At 42.2% G+C, this 23,426-nt stretch overlaps 2 protein-coding genes across 2 annotated transcripts in view; one reads left to right on the forward strand and one right to left on the reverse strand.

Moving 5' to 3' along the window:
* aass (aminoadipate-semialdehyde synthase) overlaps positions 1–19,432 on the forward strand; it is a 70,999-nt gene extending 51,567 nt beyond the window's left edge. The window contains exons 22-25 of the mRNA XM_056281704.1: positions 1,293–1,381; positions 1,869–2,045; positions 18,894–19,017; positions 19,302–19,432. Of these exons, the coding sequence (XP_056137679.1) occupies positions 1,293–1,381; positions 1,869–2,045; positions 18,894–19,012 (385 nt within the window). The 3' untranslated portion in view covers positions 19,013–19,017; positions 19,302–19,432. The remainder of the gene's footprint in view (positions 1–1,292; positions 1,382–1,868; positions 2,046–18,893; positions 19,018–19,301) is intronic.
* Positions 19,433–20,955: 1,523 nt separating this feature from the next.
* Positions 20,956–23,225, reverse strand: LOC130113909 (zinc finger CCCH domain-containing protein 13-like). The gene is made up of 2 exons (XM_056281609.1): positions 23,209–23,225; positions 20,956–22,381 (listed from the first exon to the last, which is right to left on the reverse strand). Exons 1-2 carry the CDS (start codon positions 23,223–23,225, stop codon positions 20,989–20,991), a joined length of 1,410 nt encoding a protein of 469 aa, XP_056137584.1. The 3' UTR covers positions 20,956–20,988.
* Positions 23,226–23,426: the final 201 nt, after the last annotated feature.

Raw genomic sequence — 23,426 nt, forward strand, 5'->3', positions numbered from 1 at the left:
ACCACACCATAGCACACCACACCACACCACACCACACCACACCACACCACAGCACACCACACCACACCACAGCACACCACACCACACCACACCACACCACAGCACACCACACCATAGCACACCACACCACACCACACCACACCACACCACACCACACCACAACACACCACACCACACCACAGCACACCACACCACACCACACCACACCAAAGCACACCACACCACACCACAGCACACCACAGCACACCACACCACAGCACACCACACCACACCACACCACACCACACCACACCACACCACAGCACACCACACCACAGCACACCACAGCACACCACACCACAGCACACCACACCACACCACACCACACCAAAGCACACCACACCACACCACAGCACACCAAAGCACACCACACCACAGCACAGCACACCACACCACACCACACCACAGCACACCACAGCACACCACACCACAGCACACCACACCACACCACAGCACAGCACAGCACAGCATGGCAGCATGTCCACCTCCCTCCACCCTTAACGACGTGTTTGAAAAGCTGTTTTCCGTGTTTGAAACTCCAGGTCGGTGTGATGGAATCCCAACGCTGCTGCGAGAAAAAGACATGTTTGTGACTGTCGACGGTAGTGTGGACGCACTCGTAGTTGTTTAAAAAAGCCTTTTAACCTTCAGAAAGGTGTGAAATCAGTTTGCAGCGGCATTTCTTTGGGTGTAGGCTTCCCACACGAGGCACGCGGAGACACGTGCGGCTGTAAAACAATGCTGCCGCCGCCGCTCTGAATGTCGGTGCTGAGAGCAAGGACAGAGCTGCTGTCAATAGCAACACTTTTCTGTTCCTGCCGGTTACGAGGTGTGAAGTGGTGTAGCGTGCCCGTCTCTTCATTTTAAATCAGCTTTCTAAGGGTCTCTCCACACCAAGGCTCCGCTGGCTCATTGTTTCCGCCGGCAGCGCTGCAGGGTGCAGACCCACGCCGGCATTGAAACATGAATTCCTGCAGCGGGAAAAGTGAACCGCTGGAAACATTCCATTTAAAAACTCGGCGCTCCCGGCTGCCATTCACTGACTTGTTGGTCATTTATTCAATTCACCTGCAAAGCCTCTACAAAAGATGGCTGCTCATCTCTTCAGGCTTGGCCAAGGATACGTGGGCCGCTGCCACCACTGAGGTGTAAAAGCCCCGTTGTTTCTTTTGAAGCGTTTTGTGCTGCTTACTGAAGGTTATCGATTGTTTGGCCGAGTTTTGATGTGTGCATTGCTTCGTTGGGGTCTTCAGGTTTGGTATGCTGAGTGAGGAGACAGTCCCCCATGCTCCCAGCATCCTCGCTGCTCTGGCCAAGCACCTGGAGGCCCGGCTCTCCTTCGGTAAGACGCCGCCGGCCCACCTCTGACCCACTCCCACCACGCTGACATCAAACGTGTTGTGTTGTACATCCGTCATGAACTGCAGACCCATCCTTCCACCCAGTCATGTGGCTGGTCCTGCCGCAGTACCCATCTGTGTGTGTGTGTCTGTGTTGTGTGTCTGTGATGTGTGTGTGCGTGCTGCTGTAATGTACATCAGTGATTGTTGAAGTATGAATTACTGTCGTTCATACCTAATTACAAATTACTCTCATATGACCCGGCTTCACCTCATCACCCTTCACATTAAACCAAGCCTTAATTAGTTCTCAATCAGATCCTCAGATGCCAGCAGTACTGCTGGTTTTCTGTTCTACCAGGTGGTTGTAATGAACTACCTGGCTGAACAAAAAACCAGTAGTACTGAAGGGACCTGAGGACCTGATTGAGAACCACTGATTTCAGCACCATATGCCTGTCTGTCTCTCTGTTTAAACCCGTCTGTCAGATAAGGGTGAGCGAGACATGATCATCATGCGGAATGACGTTGGTCTGCGTCATCCCACTGGAGAGCTGGAGACCAAACACATCAGCCTGGTGGTCTACGGAGAGCCGCAGGGTTTCTCTGCCATGGCAAAGACTGTTGGTTACCCAGCAGCCATCGCTGCACGCATGCTGCTCCACGGTCAGTTCATTTTCTCACTTTAAGCTGGTTTTCATATCACCTCATGTCCTCCACTGTAACTTTACTACTGTAACTTTACTACCACCGTACAGACACAGACACCAACACAGCACCTAATGTAGGAAAACCATCCTATCCACAACATCCAGCACAGTCACACTGTGCAGATATTACACGTGCAGCTGATAGCTAGCCTCCTAATCAAAAATGAGTGAAATAGGGGCGTCCGGGTAGTGTAGCGGTTTATTCCGTTGCCTACCAGCACAGGGATCGTTAGTTCGAATCCCTGTGTTACCTCCGGCTTGGTCGGGCGTCCCTACAGGCACAGTTGGCTGTGTCTGCGGGTGGGAAGCCAGATGTGGGTATGTGTCCTTGCCACTGCACTAGCACCTCCTCTGGTTGGTTGGGGTGCCTGTTCGGGAGGGAGGGGGAACAGCATGATCTCCCACACGCTACATCCCCCTGGTGAAACTCCTCACTGTCAGGTGAAAACAAGCGGCTGGTGACTCCACATGTATCAGAAGAGATGTGGTAGTCTGCAGCCCTCCCCGGATCAGCAGAGGGGGTGGAGCAGAGACCGGGACAGCTCGGAAGAGTGGGGTATTGGCCAGATACAATTGGGAAGAAAAAGGGAGAAAAAAATGAGTGAAATGGTTAAATAGTAGGACTCTCCAGTGTTCACATGTTTGATGTTGTGCTTTAGGACACACATGGCTTCTATAAGAAAATATGAACACTCATTGGATGACTGATCAACCAGCTAGCCAACCAACCAACCAACCAACCAACCAACCAACCAACCAACCAATCTATCAATCAATCTATCAATCAATCAATCAATCAATCAATCAAATTACTGAATCACATAAGCGATAAAAACAAACAAACAAACTCATCGGCAACACATAAGCAACAAATAAGCAACTCAAATAACAGTGATCATTTTCAGAAGGGGCAAGAAGAAGCTGAGAACTTTGCTGGTCCTACCCCCCCTCATACTGTTCTTGCATGGATCATAGAACATGAAAGTTCACTTTACAGCCACCAGTGTGCGTGATATGTTGCTCAGTCCACTTAAACTAATCAGTCCATGTGGACAAAAAACAAAACTGGTCAATTGTCCATCTCATAACTGTCCAATGTGTTGTTTCTGAAGAGACTTCTAGATCAGATGACGTACCACAGGTTTTCAGATGAAGTACCACATGTTTTCAGATGAAGTACCACATGTTTTCAGATTAAGTACCACGTGTTTTCAGATGAAGTACCGCATGTTTTCAGATGAAGTACCACATGTTTTCAGATGAAGTACCACATGTTTTCAGATGAAGTACCGCATGTTTTCAGATGAAGTACCACATGTTTTCAGATGAGGTACCACATGTTTTCAGATGAAGTACCACATGTTTTCAGGTGAAGTACTACGTGTTTTCAGATGAAGTACCGCATGTTTTCAGATGAAGTACCACATGTTTTCAGATGAAGTACCGCATGTTTTCAGATGAAGTACCACATGTTTTCAGGTGAAGTACCACAGGTTTTCAGCTCATCACTGCAGTTATTCCACAAACACACTGCCTTGCTTGCACCACAGGGATGTTGTGCATCTGTCCTTACTGGTGATGTTGTGAATATACAAGTTCCTCTCATTGTGTTGACTTTCCCTCAGTTGGAACAACCCCTGAATACTAATAATTAATTGTTGATTTATTACTCTGTACTCAATTTGAATAGTTTGAAAATCAACCAGATCTTTAGATTTTAGTGCTTTTAGTTTGATACAAAGTAGATGTGTTGGTTCTCTGTAAGTGGTTTTCTTTACAGTTTGTATAGCTCTTTTTTGGAGGTTAAAGATTGGGTCTGTGTTTGTTTTGTATGTGTTGCCCCACACTTGCACACAGCAGGTGATGTATGGGAGAATGAAGGAACAGTACTATGTATGTAGACAAGCTTGATTTAGTAGATCTTTGACTTTGTTCAGTATTGCAATAGAATTGGCTGTTTTAGCTTTAATGTAATTTATGTGCGGCTTCCAACTTACATTGCTGTCTATTAAGAAATTTATTTTCAGATACTTTTTCAATTTCTACGTCATCTATCATGAGTTTCTTGTCTGAGTTGGTAAATCGAGTCCCAAAGATTAAACATTTTGTTTTGCTTAAACTGAGTGTTAGTTTATTTATATCAAGCCAACTCTTCATCCTGCTCAGTTCCTTTTCCACGTGTCCAAATTGCCTCCCCAGCAGAGTACGTTTGTGTCGTCTGTGAATAGAATGGTGTTCAGGGTTTTTGACACTTCACATATATTGTTTATGTACAATATGAACAACAATGGTCCCAACACTGAGCCCTGGGGCACCCCACTCCTAAATTTAAGTAATTTTGATCTGAAGTTTTGTATTTTGACGTATTGGTACCTATTCTGTAGATAACCGGATAACCAGGATAGTACTGTCCCTTTGATACCATATCTTTGTAATATTTTTATTAATAACTCATGATCTACAGTGTCAAATCCTTTTTTTAAGTCCAGAAATACCCCTACTGCATATTCTTTGTTTTCTCATAGCTTTGTAATTCTTCTACAAATTCTGTCAGTGCAAATGAGGTTGAGCCGTTAGTTGATCTTCCTGTTTTCATACTGTGACCTTGTTGTGATTGCTGTCCCAGCTTTCGTACATCAAACGTGTCCCGTTCATTTATGTCCCGTATGATAAGCACTTTAGCTGCCTCTGGTCTCGAGCCCTTCAGCTTAATGAATGTTTTGAAGCCTGCTGTTCATGTTGCCTGAATCTTGCTATGTCTCTTTAGTATGCTTGCTCTCCTTGCAGTGTCCACATTTTTTCTTGGTGAGGTGTTCATTTATGTACATGTCAGACCCCTTTAATTTCCGTCCTTGTTTGAGAAGCTTCTGCTTTTTCTTCCTGTTGTTGAAGCGGATAATTATACCTGGCGTTGCACTTTTGCTTTAGCTTGGCAGGGTGTGACAGGCCTCGATGTCCCTGCTGTCGACAGAAAAGCCCTTGCTATCCAGGAAACCAACTATCTGATATTCCAGCGATTCTCTCTCGGCCTGGGAAGCATCAGCCCCGTTCTGAGTGCCATTGTCCTCAGAGGCCGCCGTTGCGTAGGTCCAGTGTCTGGTCTTTAGGCTGGTGATAATCAGATCATTTATCCGAGAGTACTGTTTGAGGTTGGCCACTCGGTTCACCAGAGGTGTGATCTTTCTATCTTTTTCCGCGTTTTGGTTTCTTGAGTGACTGGACTTCATCCATCAGCTCCAATATCCCATTTTGTTGAGCGCGACTGTTGCCATCTCGGTCGACAAGAAGTTGAGAAATGTCTTATTCTCCTCAAGCTCATCTGTAAGGCTAGTGCTTTTCTTTTGGCCCATTTTGCTCTGAAAATTGACTCGGAAATAAACTCTCTTTTTTTTTAATTCTTTATTTTTCACAGCAGTGTATATTACAAAATGTATATCAAAACAATAACAGTTTAATTTTCTTCTGCCATTCAGGTTTTTTTTTTAAACTTACAAGAGAAAGTAAAAAAACAAACAAAAAACTATATATATATATATATATATATATCTACACACACACACATACATATATATCATACATATATACATACACACATACATACACATACACATAAAAAAAGGCAAACTTTAAGAACTTTATATAATTTGGGAGAGGTAACGTGTGTACATAAGACTATACAGGAGAGAGGTGATCTGAGGATTCCCAGTTTGTGGTAGGGAGAGTGTGAAGGTTCCCAATGTGTGGTAGGGAAAAGGAGTGTGAGGGTAGAGAGAGAGGGTGTATTAAAATCTAATTAATTCAATATCTCCACAAAATTTGGCCTTAAGGGCCTCACATATTTGACCCACTTGGTCCAGAATTTAACAAACTTCTTTTTCTGAAGAAGGAGGGAAAAAGTAATCTTTTCCATAACATAAATGTCCTTTACTATATCTATCCACTCCTGTATTGTGGGGGGTTTGGGAAGTAACCAATGTCTTGTGAGTGCTTTTTACCAGCACATGTCAAAATACCAAATAAATATTCATCCGGCTGTCCTGCCTGGAAATCGGCATTTCCTAAGAATATTGTGGAAAATTGCAAGGGCAGATCATTATTAAGTATGCTTTTCAATGCTTTTTGAAGCTCTGTCTAGAAAGCTCTTATCATTGGGCACTCCCAGAATATGTGCCAGTGGTTGGCTTCCTGAAGTCCACACTGTCTCCAACATGTGTTGTCCCCCCCCCCCATCAATATGTGCTTTCTGTTTTGGTGTAATAAAAAATCGACTAAAACACTTCCACCCAAACTCCCGCCATATGTGGGAGTTGGTGCATTTCCAATGGAATTTACATACATCAAGCCAACTGTCATTTGATATTGTAAAGTTACCTTCTTTTTCCCATTTTTCTTTGATGTATTCTGTAGAGTGAGATTTTTTTGTCATAAGGCCTTTATAAAATCTCGAGACAACACCCCTATTTGAGTCTTTTTGATAGGCACCAATAAATATCCTCAGTACAGGATCATTAAAGTCTGTTTTACCTTTAATGTTATGTTCAAAATGATTACGTATCTGGAGATACCTATAAAAATCAGATTTTTCAAGATCATATTCTTTCCTCAACTTTTCAAAGTGTTTTAATTGTCCCTTTTCTGTTAGGGAATAGAATCTTGTTATTCCTTTTGAAATCCAGGACTTAAATCTATAATCAATTTTATTAGGCTTGAACTCAGGATCATAGGCACACCATTGAATTATTTGTAATGTATGGCCCAGTTTATATTCTTCTCTCATCATATTCCAGATTTTTAGTTGGGCGTTAGCCCATGGATTTTGCACCTTATCTATAAACCTTCCTAAATTTTTGTGAGCCAATACTGCATGAATTGGAGAATCATTCATAATGGAGAGTTCAATGTCTTTCCACCTGGCATGAAATGTTGGGTTACATATGTTGATTAAGGGTTTAGTCTGAGCTGCATAAAAATAATCCTTGAAACAGGGTAATGACATTCCTCCTTTCTCCCATGGTAGTTGTAGAGTTTTGAGTTTAACCCTGGGTTTCTTTCCCTGCCAAATAAATCTGGACATGATCTTATTCAATTCGGAGAATTCTTTTGAAGAAATTTCTACAGGGAGTGCTTGAAATAAATAGAGATATTGTGGAAGGATGTTCATCTTTACACAATCAATTCGATGACTGAGACCAAGGAAAGACAGCATTCCATCTATGTATGTCGTCTTTATTTTTTGTTAAGAGGGGACCGTAATTTATCTCTGCCAGTGTTGAGATTTTTTTCGGTAAGTATATTCCTAAATATTTCAATGAGTTCTGATTCCAATTAGTTTGCATCCTGCATATCTACCAAATGTTTCTTGGAGTTTCATTAATTCAGAAAATTAGTTCGGGGGTTTACTTAAATAAATCAAAATATCATCAGCGTACAATGCCAGTTTGTGGTCTTCTCCATTTATGCAGATACCTTTGATGCTTTCAGTGTGCCTTATCCACTGTGCAAGAGGCTCAATATAAAGCGCTAAGAGTAACGGTGAGATTGGGCACCCTTGTCTCGAACCACGCTCTAATATAATAGTGTCTGAAAGGTACCCATTTATTTTAATTCGGGCTAATGGTTTATTATATAATGTACGGATGCCCTTTACAAAGTTTTTGTGTTGGCCAAATTTTTCAAGAATGTTGTATAAGAACGGCCAACTCACTGAATCAAAAGCCTTCTCAGCATCAAGACTAACTAAGAGGGCTTCTACTTTATAATGTTGGATATGGTTTAATATGTGCAATGACCGTCTAATATTATCATGAGCTTGTCTTTGTGGGATAAACCAAGTCTGGTCATTATGTATAAGCTGGGGAAGGATCTTTTCCAGACTTTTGGTAAGGATGGCTGTATATAATTTGTAATCAATATTCAGCACTGAAATTGGTCTGTATGATCCACATTCTAATCTGTCCTTTCCCTCCTTTGGGATAACCGAGATAACTGCCTCACTCCATGATGGAGGCATTTTAGCATCCATTAAACATGTATTGCAAGCCCGAAGAAGGTTTGGTATTAACTCGAGTCGAAAAGCCTTATACCAATCTGACGGGAAGCCATCCGGACCAGGTGACTTATTCGCTTTGAGCATGGAGATTGCACTGTTTAGCTGTCTCAGTTACTGCAGCTGTTAATGTTTGATTTTGTTCCTCTGATAGAACAGCTAAATTGAGAGAATCAAGGAACTTCCCAATTTGTTGCTCGTCCTCTAAGCGGGGTTGTGTGTACAAGGACTTGTAGTATTTTTTAAACGTTTTTTGTATTTCATCTTGTTTATATTGTATGGTCTTAGAGACCGGGTCCCTTATTTTGTATACTGTGTTATCCGCTTGTTGTTTTTGTAGCTTCCTTGCTAAAAGTTTACTTGATTTTGGGCCTGACTCATAGTATTTCTGTTCCGTAAATATCATCTTTTTTTCAGTTTCCTGTGAACAATTTTTTTTATTTCATTTCTGATTTTCTTTATTTTTGTCATCAGATTCGGTTTTTGTTCCCTTTTATGTTGTGTCTCAAGATCTTTTAATTCTTTATTAAGGTTTATTAGTCTTAATTGTTTTTCTTTCTTTCCATGGGCACAGAAAGATATAATTTCCCCCCTAACAACTGCTTTTAAGGTATCCCATACTATAGCCGAACCAACCTCTCGCTTATCATTCTCTTCTAGAAACATTTTTATTTCCTCTCTCATTTGAGTCTTAAATTGTGGGTTGTTTAGGACACTTGTATTTAGCCTCCACAATGTTCCCCCCGGGTTATCCCTGATATGTATAGTACAAGAGAGAGGTGCATGATCAGATAAGTCAATACTTCCAATATCGCAACTATGCATTCTATGGCGGTCTCTCTTTAACACAAAAAAATAATCTATCCTTGAGTATACATCATGGGGGCATGAATAAAAAGTATAATCACGGCCTGATGGATAAAAATCTCTCCAAACATCTAATATGCCCAGTTCTGCCATTAGAACATTAATTTTCCTATGTAATAATGTAGCGGATGAGTTTTTTGATGAATCTAGTTTTGGGTTGAGACGTATGTTCCAGTCTCCACCGCATATGACAATTCCTGTGGCCCCTATCATCAAATCAAATATTTTTCTGTAAAAAGCAAAATCACTTCCAAGGGGGACATAAATGCTACCCAGTGTTATGATAGTGTCATCTATTTTTCCTGAGACTAATATATACCTCCCTTCCTTGTCCGAAACCTCTGAAAGTTGTTCAAATGGTACTTTTTGTGATATTAAAATTACTACACCTCTTCTATGACCTGATTTATAGGATGAATAATACACCCTTGAAAACCCCATTCTTTTTAGTTTTTCATGTTCTGATGAAGTGAGATGCGTCTCTTGCAGGAGCACTATCTGTGCATTTTCCCTTTTCATTTTTGACAGTATTTGACTTCTCTTAGCTGGGTTTAAAACCCCATTCACATTAAATGAAATAACTTTAAGGACTTGCTTATTCATAGTCTCCTACATTGGTTACCACAAATAAACCTCTCCTGATGTCTCTACTGGCATTAGATTTGTACAACAAAAATATCTCTCCCAGGGAACAAACATAAAACAAGAACCAAGTCAAAACAATTTTTAACAAAACGCCACCGAAACGGTTATGAACAGTTGTTTCCGATGTTGAGGCTCGTTTCAAAAGAGCCTTTCGGGGCTTTGTAAAGTCAAAGCCCCCATCAGGGAATGTCCCACGTTGCAACAGAGGTGGGGCCCTAAGGTGTGGCCGCATGCTAGCCAATGTCCAAATAGAGTTGTAAATAATAGTGAGATTATAGAGAGAAGAAGCAACAAAACAAAATAAATTGTGAACAGTTCGCCAATTAACAAGTCCCGACTCTTTTAATTAGTTAGACAGTAGAACTGTAGGATTTATATGTAGCTATGTAAATAACCATGGTGAGGCACAGCACTCAGAAATCAGATCAGACTTATCTGCATTTGGAACAAAACTAGACCATCAGTCTCCTGTTGCGGGGGATCGCCTTCTGAATTTCTGGAGGTTTTCTTTATATTGAGAGCGGAGGTTTTTCTTGGGCTGTGTGCTGCCTTCCGCTGAGCTGAGTTCTTGATCTACACCCCGGTCACGCCGTCTCCCCGCCGCCTGCCAGGTAGACAGGAGCCCCATCTTGATGCGGAGAGGCGGAGGACTTCACCACAGACACTGGGAATCCTCGTGAAGCCATAGCCCTCGTTGCCTCCGTAGCATCCTTGTATAGCTGGGTGCCGTCATCATAGAAGACCCGCATCTTTGCAGTATCTGAAACTTTGTTTTTTTCTCCAAAACTTTCTTGGCTTCGGCATATTCACTATGGTTCCTAAGCACTTCCGGGGGGAAGTCACTGTCGACGTAAAAGCGGGCATTGTTGCAGAACACCTCTTTTTCCTGCCAGGCTCTCCGGAGCGCCTCCTCTTTCGTCCGATAACTCCCGAACTTGACCACTACAGACCGGGGCTTGGCCTGCGGGCTGCTGGGCTTCGGTGCTAATGCCCGGTGTGCCCGCTCAGTTCCCAGGTCTCTGTCATGGGGAAGGTCCAGCGCACTTGTAAATAAGTTGTCAGTAAAGCCTAGCATATCGGTGCCCTCTTCATCTTCTAGTACTCCGTAAACCCTTAAATGATCCCTCCACGCTCGGCTCGGCCCTCCTGGTCTACCAGCCTGGCTTCCAGGCTAGCCTGCCGCTGTATTAGCCGCTTGAAGCACGGACTCCATTTGGTTAATTCTGCCCTCTGCCTCGTCCAGTCTGTCGTGTGTCCTCTTTAGTGCTTGTTTACTGTCGGAGAGCTGTGCCTTACTGTCTCTTGTGAACTCCCGGAGTTGGCTGAGAACACATCGCAGGCTAACTTCGGGGCCGTCTTCGCCATGTGGCGGAGATGAGTTTGGGGAGCTTCTTCGGCTGCCTCGTCTCACTTCGGGATCGTTTTCCATCACGTTCATCATTGTCCTACGTCTAGTATTACCCCTTTTCTTGATTGTTCTGTGTGAGTTGCAGGAGCACATATTTTCAGCAGCCATCTTGATCTGCCTCCTGGTTATGGGGCCTCCTCATGGAAAGAAAGTGAAAGACTGGTTTAAAATCGCTTCATATTTTTTTGTAGATATAGACACCAGTTTACCTCCAGAGTCACTTTAGCTAGTTGCTTTTCATCAGCTGTCCTGTCTGTCTGTCTTTCAATCTGTCTATGTTTCTCTCTCTTTCTGTCTCAATGTCTCTCTCTGTCTGTCTGTCTCTATCTGTCTCTCTCTCTCTGACTCTCTCTGACTCTCTCTCTATCTGACTCTATCTGTCTCTCTCTCTCTGACTCTCTATCTGTCTCTATCTGACTCTATCTGTCTCTCTCTCTCTCTGACTCTCTCTCTCTGACTCTCTATCTGTCTCTATCTGACTCTCTCTCTATCTGACTCAATTCAATTCAATTCACTATGTGCTTTATTGGCATGACACGTTTGTGTACATATTGCCAAAGCATGTAAAACAACAACACACCAATGATTATAATATCAGCAACAACAACGATTATGATATTAAACAACAATAGTAGCAACAGGTGCCGTCCCCCACCGTCTCTCGGGTTGTGACAGGAAAATATGAATCTTGCTGCAATGCTTGCCACTGGCCCCCCTCCCAGGACCCCCCGCAGCTTACCTGCGTCCTCCATGTCCTGCTACTCTGGAGTCACATGTTCCAGCTCCTGGACAAAAGCCCGTCGCTGTTTTTCAAATGTGTCACATTTAAGGAGGAAGTGCCCCTCTGTCTCCACCTCATCTGTCATGCACTGACCACATGTTCGATGCTCTTTTGGCAACCACGTCTTTTTGTGTCTCCCCTTTTCAATGGCTAGACTGTGGTCACTGAGCCTGTATTTGGTGAGGGTCTGTCGCTGCTTCCTGTCTCTGACAGTGAAGAGGTGTTCTTCCAGATCATAGTTTGTTTTTAGGGCCCGATAGACTTCTAGTTTGTTTTTGAGTTTTGATTTCAGCGTTCCAATGTTTCAGATAATTGTTCTTGCTTTGTTTTACAGACTGATTTATACTCATGTTTGTTTTTTTTATAGTCTGATTTATCCTCATGTTGTTTTGTTTTATAGTCTGATTTAGCCTAATCTTTGTTTGGAATGCAGTGCTGGCCTGAGGTTGGTTGGTCGTAGTATTTGTTAAAGGGTTAGTGAGTCTCAGAACCAGCTGCTTCAGGGGACTCTTTTCGGGGTTCAGTTCTTGGGTTTTCAGAGCTTTAAAGTGCAATGTATTTGTTGGGCTTGTATTTAAGTGCATCCAGAAATTTCGAGATCTTTTTTGTACATTTATCAACAATGGAAACCGGCCTAATTCTGCCCTACATGCGTTGTTTGGTGTTTTCCTTTGTGTTTTCAGAATCATTCTACAGAATTCAGCATGGATGCTTGTCCCATCTAGTGTAGCTGGAAAGACTGAGTGGACCCCATACCTCACTTTCATATAGCGCAATGGGCAGAATTACACTATCAAACAGTTTGCACCAGATGGAGATTGGTATATCAATGTTAAAGAATTTATTTTTAATTGCATATAGAGCTCTGCCAGCTTTTTGTTTTAGGTTATTCACTGCCCTACTGAAACTCCCTGATGCTGTAATAATTAGACCCAGGTAAGTATACTGCATCGTATGCTCTAAGGTGATGCTACCTAGAGTCAACTGGTTTCTATTTTCCTGACATCTGGGCTTCTTCTGGAAGATCATTCTTTTTGTCTTTTTTGGATGTATTGCCAGGGCCCAGTGCTGGCAATAGTCCTCAAGCAGGACTAGTAGTTGTTGCAGCCCATCTGCGGTTGGTGACAACAAAACTAGATCATCTGCATAAAGCAAAAAGTTTACTTCCATGTCATACAGGGGGAGACCTGGGGCTGCAGACTGTTCCAGCTGCACCGCCAGTTCATTAATATATATATATTAAACAGTGTTGGGCTAAGTCTACAGCCCTGTCTCCCCCCTCTATTCTGAGTGAAGAACTCAGTGTGTTTGTCTCCAATCTTAACTGCACATTTGTTGTCCGAATACATTGACTTTATTATGTCATACACTTTACCCCCTACACCACTTTGTAAAAGTTTATAGTATAGTCCTTCTTGCCAAATAGAGTTGAAAGCTTTTTTGAAGTCAATAAAACAAGCAAATATTTTTCCATTTTTGCATTGATTCACATTTTCATTTATGAGGGTGTGTAGGGTGTAAATATGGTCCGTAGTCCGGTGATTTGGAAGGAAGCCAGTTTGACCTTTGCTCAGGACATTGTGTTCGTTAAGGAGGGTTAGAATTCGATTGTTCAAAATGCTATTGAACACCTTCCCCAGACTACTGCTCACACAAATGCCTCTGAAATTATTAGGATCCAATTTGTCTCCATTTTTATGAATAGGAGTTATAAGCCCTTTGCTCCAGATGTCAGGAAAATATCCCGAACTTAGAAGGATGGTGAATAATTTGAGTACTGCCCTTTGCAGCTCAGGTGTGCTGTTTTTAAACATCTCGCTTCTGATGCTGTCAAGGCCACAAGCTTTATTGGGTTTTAAGGATTTGAGCTTCTGTGCCAATTCTTCTTGTGTTATTGGGAAATCCAGTGGGTTTTGGTTGTCTTTTATAGTGCATTCGAGCAGCTGTAATTTTTGTTTGATCGGATTGTAATTGGAATTTGAGTGTTCTTGTTGGATTTCCGAATAGATATGTTCAAAAGGATTTTTCCAAATCCTCCATTTTGGATAGGCAGGTCTTGTGGTTTCGTAGCGCTCAAATTATTCCACATTTCCCAGAATTGGTTTTGATTCAGGGAATTTTCTATTTCCTGTAGGGTTCTACCTACATGGCTTTGTTTGTTCATTCTTAATGTGTGTTTATATAGTTTTAATTTTTCGCTATATTTCTTTCTTATATCCATATCTGGAGGTTGGTAGTGTTTCAGGTTTGACAGTTTACGCAGTTCTTTTCTTATATTTTTACAATCGTTGTCAAACCATTTTTCATTTTCAGATTGTTTCTTTTTTATGTTGTGGGTCCTTGGTAGGACCATGTTTGCTGCCGTCTGAAAGATACAATTGATGTCACTGACAGCTTGGTTGGTATTGTCCCTTATTAGTTTCAAACGGTTTGTTAATGAAGTTAGTAATCATATTAAGTAATTTGGATGAATTCAGGATATTGATAAATTTTTCTGCACTGTCTGGAGCCCATCTGTAGGTCTTATTAATTTTGAACAGCTTGCTGGGCTCCTCTATAGGCATTTGAGTCAGGTTAATAGTTTTGAAGAAAATCATAATTTGGTTATGGTCAGAAAGAGGAGTGTGTTGTCTGACAGTGAATGCGTTGAAGGAGGTGGGGTCCATGTCAGTTATTGCATAGTCAACTACACTAGCTCCAAGACCTGAACAACATGTGAACCTTCCCAAAGAGTCTCCTCTGATCCTCCCGTTAAGCGTGTACAGGCCAGAGGTGCGACAGAGGTGCACTAGCTCCTTACCAGCCTTGTTCACAGTACAGTCGAGGGAGCTCCTTTTAATGAGGGTTGGTGAGAGGTACAGGGAATGTTGACCAAGCACATGTCTGTTACCCTGAGGGTCGATGGTATCACTCATTGAACCTGTTCTTGCGTTAAAATCTCCGCACAGCAGCACATTTCCCTGGGCCTGGAAAAGGCTTACCTCTTCATGGAGGTTACTCAGGAGATCCTCATCACAATATGGAGATTCAGTTGGGGGAGAATATAGAGCACAGAGATAGATATCTTTGTTTGATATGCCAATTTTATTGCTGAGTTTTAGCCAGCAGTGGGATGTTCCAATTTTAATTTTTGAAATGTGGTTGGTTAAACATCCTCTGCACCAAATCAAAATACCTCCAGAGTCTCGTCCACGATGTACTGAGTTAAGTTTATTTGATGGAATAATTATTTCTTTGTAACCTGAGGGACAGTGGGTGGTTATGTCTTCATGACACCAGGTTTCAGTTAATATGACTATGTCGACATTATCGATGTTTTTTAAGAAGTCAGGGTCTCTACTCTTCATCCCAGAGGAAGATGAGAAGAGACCCTGGATGTTCCAACAAGAGACAGAAAAAGAACACATGAAATGAAAACATACAATGAGGTCTCTTTTGTGAGACAGAGAATTATCAAGTTACCGTTACAAGTTACAGTGGAAGAAGACATATCTATCTGTCTCTCTACCAGTTATTTGAATAACAGAGATTGTTTGTCTGAGGCTTTCTGCACTGCCTTTTCAAGGTAGGATTGTTGCACCGTTAAGCCGCCTCGCTGTTCTGTGTAAAAGGTACAGAGACAATAGGTACAATGTAAATAGGTAAAATACATAAATAGATAAACAAACAAATGAATAATAACAGGATAATAATAGGTAATGGAGGCTCAATGTTCCGGCATGAAGCTGGCAGCGGAGGTTGTCACAAAGCCGAATCAACGTCTGTGTAAAAGGGACAGCCGGCAGGACGGGACAGCGGACGCGGTTGTGTTACACCTTGTGACCTCTCTGCTGTCGGAACGCCGGCGTGCTTTGTCAAATCACACACCGGGGCGCAATTATGCTGCCTTTGTTTGGTGTGAAAAAACAAAGCTGGCATAAAGACGAGTCTTCATCACGCCGTTGTTGTGGCATCTGTGTGTAAAAAGGCCTCTGATGTGCTGCTGCTGCTCTGCAGACAGCCATGTTGGTGAGAGACAGTTTGTGGTTTCTTCTTCTGTCTGCCTGTCAGTCTGTCTGTCTGTCTGTCTGTCGCTCAGACTAGCTCTCTCCCCGTCTGTCTATCTCACTCTGTCCATCTCTGGGGGTTACGTGAGACCCTTCTTCTGTCAGGGTTGAGGTTTCCATCCCCACGGAGGTCTCTCGTGTCTGTTCGCAGTTTGGATTGTGTTGAACTTTAACAGACGGACAGTAGTGAAGTTGTGTATTGGGTTGTTTGTTTGGTTGCCTTTGATTTTGTGTTTGATTGTGGGTTTGGTTGTGTATTGGGTTTTGTGTTTGGTTGTCTTTCATTTTGTGTTTGGTTGTGTGTTTGTTTGTGTATTGGGTTGTGTGTTTGGTTGTGTGTTTGTTTGTGTATTGGGTTGTGTGTTTGTTTGTGTATTGGGTTGTGTGTTTGGTTGTGTGATTGGCAGCCAAAAATCTTGGTGTTACGTTTGATCCCAGCTTTTCCTGTGATAAACACATTAAAGAAATCACCAAGACTGCCTTTTTTAACTTACGTAACATAGCTAACATTGGGTCTTTTCTCTCCATGGCTGACACAGAGACTCTAATACATGCATTTGTTTCATCCAGACTTGATTACTGTAATGTTCTGTTGTCAGCTCTGCCACATTCTGGTACTAACAGTCCTCAGATGATTCAGAATGCTGCTGCTAGAATCCTGACTAAAACTAGGAAATTTGACCATATTACACCAATTCTTGCCTCCCTTCATTGGCTTCCTATCCATGTTAGGTCAGAATACAAGGTGCTTCTGCCGACTTATAAAATCCTAAATGGTCTTGCTCCATCCTACCTGTCTGATCTCCTTAAACCTCACATGCCATCTCGAGCTCTTCACTCCCAAAACCCAGGGCTCCTGTGTGTACCCAAAGTTAAGAAGAAGTCAGCTGGTGGCAGCAGGGCCTTTTCCTATCAGGCCCCGTTCTTGTGGGATAACCTGCCTGCTGCCATCAGACCATCAGAGTCTGTTGAGCCTTTAAATCTAAACTTAAAACTCATCTTTCTACCTTAACCTACAATGAGTTGTCTTTAAGTTGAGTGCTTCACAACCTGTACTGCATGGTGGGTCGGTTTCTGTCTCAATGAATTTACCAACCACTCTTCTGCTGACCAGATAATAGTGTATATAGAGTATAGATTATAGTGTATATCGTCACCTTCTTAAAATGATGGCCTAGGTTATATTTTCAAGTTTTTCAAGAAACAGAATAAACTGACAAATTTTGTTTCAGTTTCAGTTTCTTCTGTTTTTTGAAAAACTTGAAAATATGATTTAGGCCATTATTTTAAGAAAGTGATGATATAGAGTATAGATTATAGAGTTTTATTTTAGTGTATATAGAGTATAGATTATAGAATATAGTTTATAGAGCATAGCGCATAGATTATAGTGTATATACAGTATAGATTATAGAGTATAGAGCATAGATTATGGTGTATATACAGTATAGATTATAGAGTATAGTTTATAGAGTATGTAGCATAGATTATGGTGTATATACAGTATAGATTATAGAGTATAGTTTATAGAGTATGGAGCATAGATTATGGTGTATATACAGTATAGTTTGTAGAGTATAGATTATAGAGTATAGTTTATAGAGTATGGCGCATAGATTATGGTGTATAGACAGTATAGTTTATAGAGTATAGTTTATAGAGTATGGAGCATAGATTATGGTGTATATACAGTATAGTTTATAGAGTATAGATTATAGAGTATAGTTTATAGAGTATGGAGCATAGATTATGGTGTATATACAGTATAGATTATAGAGTATAGTTTATAGAGTATGGAGCATAGATTATGGTGTATATACAGTATAGTTTATAGAGTATAGAGTATAGGGTATAGTTCACAGAGTATAGAGCATAGTTTATAGTGTATATACAGTATAGATTATAGAGTATAGTTTATAGAGTATGGTGCATAGATTATGGTGTATATACAGTATAATTTATTGAGTATAGTTTATAGAGTATGGAGCATAGATTATGGTGTATATACAGTATAGTTTATAGAGTATAGATTATAGAGTATAGTTTATAGAGTATGGAGCATAGATTATGGTGTATATACAGTATAGTTTATAGATAGAGTATAGTGTATATAGAGTATATAGATTATAGTGTATATAGAGCATAGATTACAGAGTAGAGATGATAGAGTATAGAATATAGTGTATAGATTATGGTGTATAGATTATAGAGTATAGATAATTGGCTATTGCAAGCTGTTCTCTTCTCTCACGTCTTCTCCTTTTTCTTCTTCTGTGTGTGTGAATGGTGTGCTGTGAGTCTCCCTTGTGGACATGTGCATTTTGTCCTCCTCCCAGGTCTCCATGGTGATGATGGTAGCCACTTAGACATTGATTGGCATCCTCCTCATCACATTTTCTTTGTATATATCTAATAAATCCATGCAATTTTGTTTTCTTCTTTCAGTGGTATATCTTTCTCTCACTAAGATGTGACAAATTTTTGTTTTTTTGTTTGTTTTTATTTTATCTTTTACATGGTGATGCTGGTCATGTGACTCGGGTCCTGGGCTGTTTCGGTGACGTCTGGACACTGCTTGGCATCCTCCTCATCACATTCTTTATATATTTTATAATGCCATTATAATTGTGTTATCCTCTTTCAATGGTGTATTGTGTAAATTGTGTAAACACAACATCATTGTACGTTGTATGTCTTGGGGGAGAGATCCTCCTCTGCTGCTCTCCCTGAGGTTTCTCTTTTTCTCCCTGTTAAAGGTTTTAGGGAGTTGTTCCCTATCCGATGTGAGGGTCTAAGGACAGGATGTTGTGTTGCTGTAAAGCCCCTGAGGCAGATTTGTGATATTGGGCTGTACAAATAAAATTGACTTGACTTGTGTGTTGGGTTGTGGATTTGGTTGTGTGTTTGGTTGTGGGTTTGGTGTGTAATTGGTTGTGTGTTGAGTTGTGGATTTGGTTGTGTGTTGGGTTGTGGGTTTGGTTGTGTAACTGGTTGTGTGTTTGGTTGTGCAGGAGAAATCACCACGAAGGGTTTGGTTGTCCCCATGACGAAGGAAGTGTACGGTCCGGTTCTCCAGCGGCTGAAGGAAGAAGGGCTTCACTTCACCGCAAAGAGCAGCCTGCAGGAGTAGAAAAGGTCCTGCCGACAACAACACAACAAAACAACACATAACAACACATAGCACTACACAACATCATGATGCCACACAACACAGTATAACAGCAGCTAACAAGCTGACACGATGCCACACAACACTACACGGAGCTGGTGTGTTGTGGACGTGAGGAAGAGACCTTCACGCGGTAGATTAGTGAATCTGCTGCAGGTTCTTCTTCTTCTAAACGTGTCATGTTGAAGGAAGTGCTCAGCTGAACACACATGTAAATAACAGTGGTAACACTGCTGCTCATATTTCACAGATATCAACCAGACTGTTTATTGGCACACGTCAGAACGAGAACAGCCGGCGTGTTTTCTGAGCGGACGATAACGTTCTTTCTGAAGAGAGGAAATACATCACCCACAAGAACGAGTTTCCTTCCTGTGTCCATGAAGAGTCTCAGAGTACAGCTGCTCTCTGTTTAAGAAACAACTTGAACAAGTTCTACACAACTCTGTTAAGAATTCCACTACAAATATATTAGAAACGGGGTTTCAAACACCCGTATGAATAACCGGGGCGTGCCTGAGACGTTAGACAGCAACAAGCCCACCAGTCACTACACCTTTCCCCAGATGATACTGTGTTTGACTGTTACGACATACAAAAGAATAAGTGAGAGTTGAGCATCCAGACGGGAACAGACCATAAACGACTGACAGTTCTCAGAACATGTAAGGTGGGATGATGAAGAAAGTTGTGCTGTGATCTTTTATGAAGAGGCCAGAATAATTAATTAGTATTTATTGTCGTTTGAGTGATCTTTATCCTTCTAGCCAGGCATGCAGGGTGGTGTTCTCAAGTTTTTAACAGGTTTTAAATCAGGGTTGACCGTGGAAAAACCTGCAGACGTGTTGTTTCACACAGAAAACTAGTTTTTGTGTTCTACTGAATCATCACACTTGTCCACTGTGCACTTTTAGTTGTTTTGGCTTCACAGTGTGTGAACTTTGGACGTCAAAAACACAATGACTCATACAAATGAATAGTTGTTGGAAAACGGGACTGTAATGACTGTAATGCGTGTGTGATGCGTGGTTCACACGCCGCTGCACGCTTCACGGGCTCGTCGCAGATTACGGCACATATGACGTCACAGTAACGGCTCCGCCATGTTGGAGGGCGACGCTCCCCTGCGAGGTGCTGAACGTTGCCTGAACAGCCAGTGGCAGGAAGCGGCCAAGGTCCGAGTCTTGCAGACCAGCTGTGGCGCTTCCGTGTTTTTCAGCCGTCAGTTTCTGCGCTCTTTCCGTGGTTCGGATCTGAGCCTTTGCGCCGTTAGGCCAGAACTTTGTAAACTGTATTTTGCAAACTGCGTTTCGAAGAGTGGCTCATAACTGCCATGTTTTATTTCCGTACGTTAGTGCGGTTTGGCTGAACACGTCGTTCTTGTAAACGCAGCTCGACCGTGAGAACGGCAGTGTGAACGGTGGTTCCGGACGTCCAGCCGCCCTCCAACATGGCGGAGCTGCTCCTTGGCAATGAGGAAGTCACGTGATTGAGAATAACCCGTCGAGTCCAAAATGGGCAGTGAATCCCAAATCTACGGATTACAACTGCTAAACCCAGCCACGAGGATCAAATCCCAAATCTACACAAGTCCAGACTCTTCGTCTTTTCTCACGAAGTTTCCGCCCAGAAGCCGCAAAGCGAAGCGACGCGCTGTTAAATGGCCCCACCAGTCCTTCTCATGTCTACTGAATGACGTCAGAAGAGCACGGTGGCCGCCAGCACCGTCGACTTCTTCTTTATTCATTTACATCGCCGACAAAATCCAAATAAGCGACTGGAATCTAGTAGCGTACATACACGTCAGATGAACGCCGGGAAAAGGAATAGCGTAAAAACGTCACTTCCTGTGCGCCCGTAAAAGGTTTTGCGGAGAAGCGCGGGACGTCCACATAAATCAACAGATTGCAAATCCAAGTAAGAAAGATGAACAAAGGCTAATTGTCATCAGGGCTTGGGAGATATTTTAAAAACCAAAATATTAAAACGGCATATTCTGCCATGAACACATTCCCTCGTGCAGCTTTCAGCTTCCCGTTCTTTCTCTTCCCGTTCTCTTTCTTCTTCCCGTTCTCTTTCTTCCTGTTCTTTCTTCTTCCCGTTCTCTTTCTTCTCCCCGTTCTCTTTCTTCTTCCCGTTCTCTTCCTTCCCGTTCTTTCTTCCCGTTCTCTTTCTTCCCGGTCTCTTTCTTCCCGTTCTCTTTCTTCCTGGTCTCTTTCTTCCCGTTCTCTTTCTTCCCGGTCTCTTTCTTCCTGTTCTCTTTCTTCCCGTTCTCTTTCTTCCTGGTCTCTTTCTTCCCGTTCTCTTTCTTCCCGGTCTCTTTCTTCCTGTTCTTTCTTCTTCCCGATCTCTTTCTCCCCGTTCTTTCTCTTCCCGTTCTCTTTCTTCTTCCCGTTCTCTTTCTTCCTGTTCTTTCTTCTTCCCGTTCTCTTTCTTCTCCCCGTTCTCTTTCTTCTTCCCGTTCTCTTCCTTCCCGTTCTTTCTTCCCGTTCTCTTTCTTCCCGGTCTCTTTCTTCCCGTTCTCTTTCTTCCTGGTCTCTTTCTTCCCGTTCTCTTTCTTCCCGGTCTCTTTCTTCCTGTTCTCTTTCTTCCCGTTCTCTTTCTCCCCGTTCTTTTTCTTCCCGGTCTGTTTCTTCTTCCCGTTCTCTTTCTTCCTGTTCTTTCTTCTTCCCGTTCTCTTTCTTCTCCCCGTTCTCTTTCTTCTTCCCGTTCTCTTCCTTCCCGTTCTTTCTTCCCGTTCTCTTTCTTCCCGGTCTCTTTCTTCCCGTTCTCTTTCTTCCCGGTCTCTTTCTTCCTGTTCTCTTTCTTCCCGGTCTCTTTCTTCCTGTTCTCTTTCTTCCCGGTCTCTTTCTTCCTGTTCTCTTTCTTCTCGTTCTCTTTCTTCCCGTTCTCTTTCTTCCCGGTGTCTTTCTTCCTGTTCTCTTTCTTCCTGTTCTCTTTCTTCCCGGTCTCTTTCTTCCCGTTCTCTTTCTTCCCGGTCTCTTTCTTCCCGGTCTCTTTCTTCCTGTTCTCTTTCTTCCCGTTCTCTTTCTTCCTGTTCTCTTTCTTCCTGTTCTCTTTCTTCCCGTTCTCTTTCTTCCCGTTCTCTTTCTTCCCGGTCTCTTTCTTCCTGTTCTCTTTCTTCCTGTTCTCTTTCTTCCCGGTCTCTTTCTTCCTGTTCTCTTTCTTCCTGTTCTCTTTCTTCCCGTTCTCTTTCTCCCCGTTCTTTTTCTTCCCGTTCTCTTTCTTCCCGTTCTCTTTCTTCCTGTTCTTTTTCTCCCCGTTCTCTTTCTTCCCGTTCTCGTTCCGTCAGGATAACTTGCACGTGAAGATAACAATCCCGCGTGGCTTCTTCAGAGATTTGCACGTGAGCACAGTAAGTGGTCAGAAGGGTGGAAGCTGCATGCTGTTAGACACACCTGGCAGGAAGGTTCAGTGAGCCGCTTGACATCCAGAGTGAAAACACCTGAAGCCAAAATAATTACAACACTGTTCAAATGCATGACGTTTGTAATTTCACTAAATTGTTAGAAGATTTGGAGTTTTGTGTTTCAGTTTGAGGTTTGAATTTACACGCAGTCCTGAAATCTAAATTTACATAGTGCTGTGTCTGTTTTTGTTTGGTTGATATTTAACTTTCTCAGTTCTGAGGGTTGAAGACATTTTGTAATACAGACTTAAAATCAAGTCATTTTCTTAACTTTTGTGCAGCTGAAAGGCATTTTTAAATAAAGATGTGACTTCAGCAAGTCTGAGCCCCTTTTTTTACGAGGCAGCAGTGTCGTCTTAAAGGAAGTCTTTGTTTTTAAATCCTGTTGTCCTGATGAGTCGACTCTCTTTCTAAAAAAAGACAATCAGTCTTCTGCTTACACATCCAATTCAGAACCAGCCATGCAAACTAGGCCACCAAGCAGAGGATAATTGGGCATGTAATTATGAAAAGTCAAAAATGCAAATGAAGGTATAGATCGAGCGGCTGGTCAAGGCCTCGTCTGGACACTTGACCTATTTTCCAGCATTTCTTACCAAGTCTCAGCCTGGATTAGCAAACAGAAATCAAATGAAAACACAAATTCCCCAAAGAGATTAAAACATGACTCCATAGAGTCGCATCATCTTCCCGTGAAACATAATCCAAGACGACACAGACGATAACAACCGCCAACCTTTTCCCTCACTTATCAGCCATCATCATTTTGTCACTTGTTATCATCCACCATCATTCTATCTGTCACTTGTTACCATCCACCAACATTCTATCTGTCACTTGTTACCATCCATCATCATTCTGTCTGTCACTTATCATCCACAATCATTCTATCTGTCACTTGTTACCATCCACCATCATTCTATCTGTCACTTGTTATCATCCACCATCATTCTATCTGTCACTTGT

This window comes from Lampris incognitus, chromosome 6 (assembly GCF_029633865.1).
Source record: "Lampris incognitus isolate fLamInc1 chromosome 6, fLamInc1.hap2, whole genome shotgun sequence".
In the NCBI taxonomy this organism is placed as follows: domain Eukaryota; kingdom Metazoa; phylum Chordata; class Actinopteri; order Lampriformes; family Lampridae; genus Lampris; species Lampris incognitus.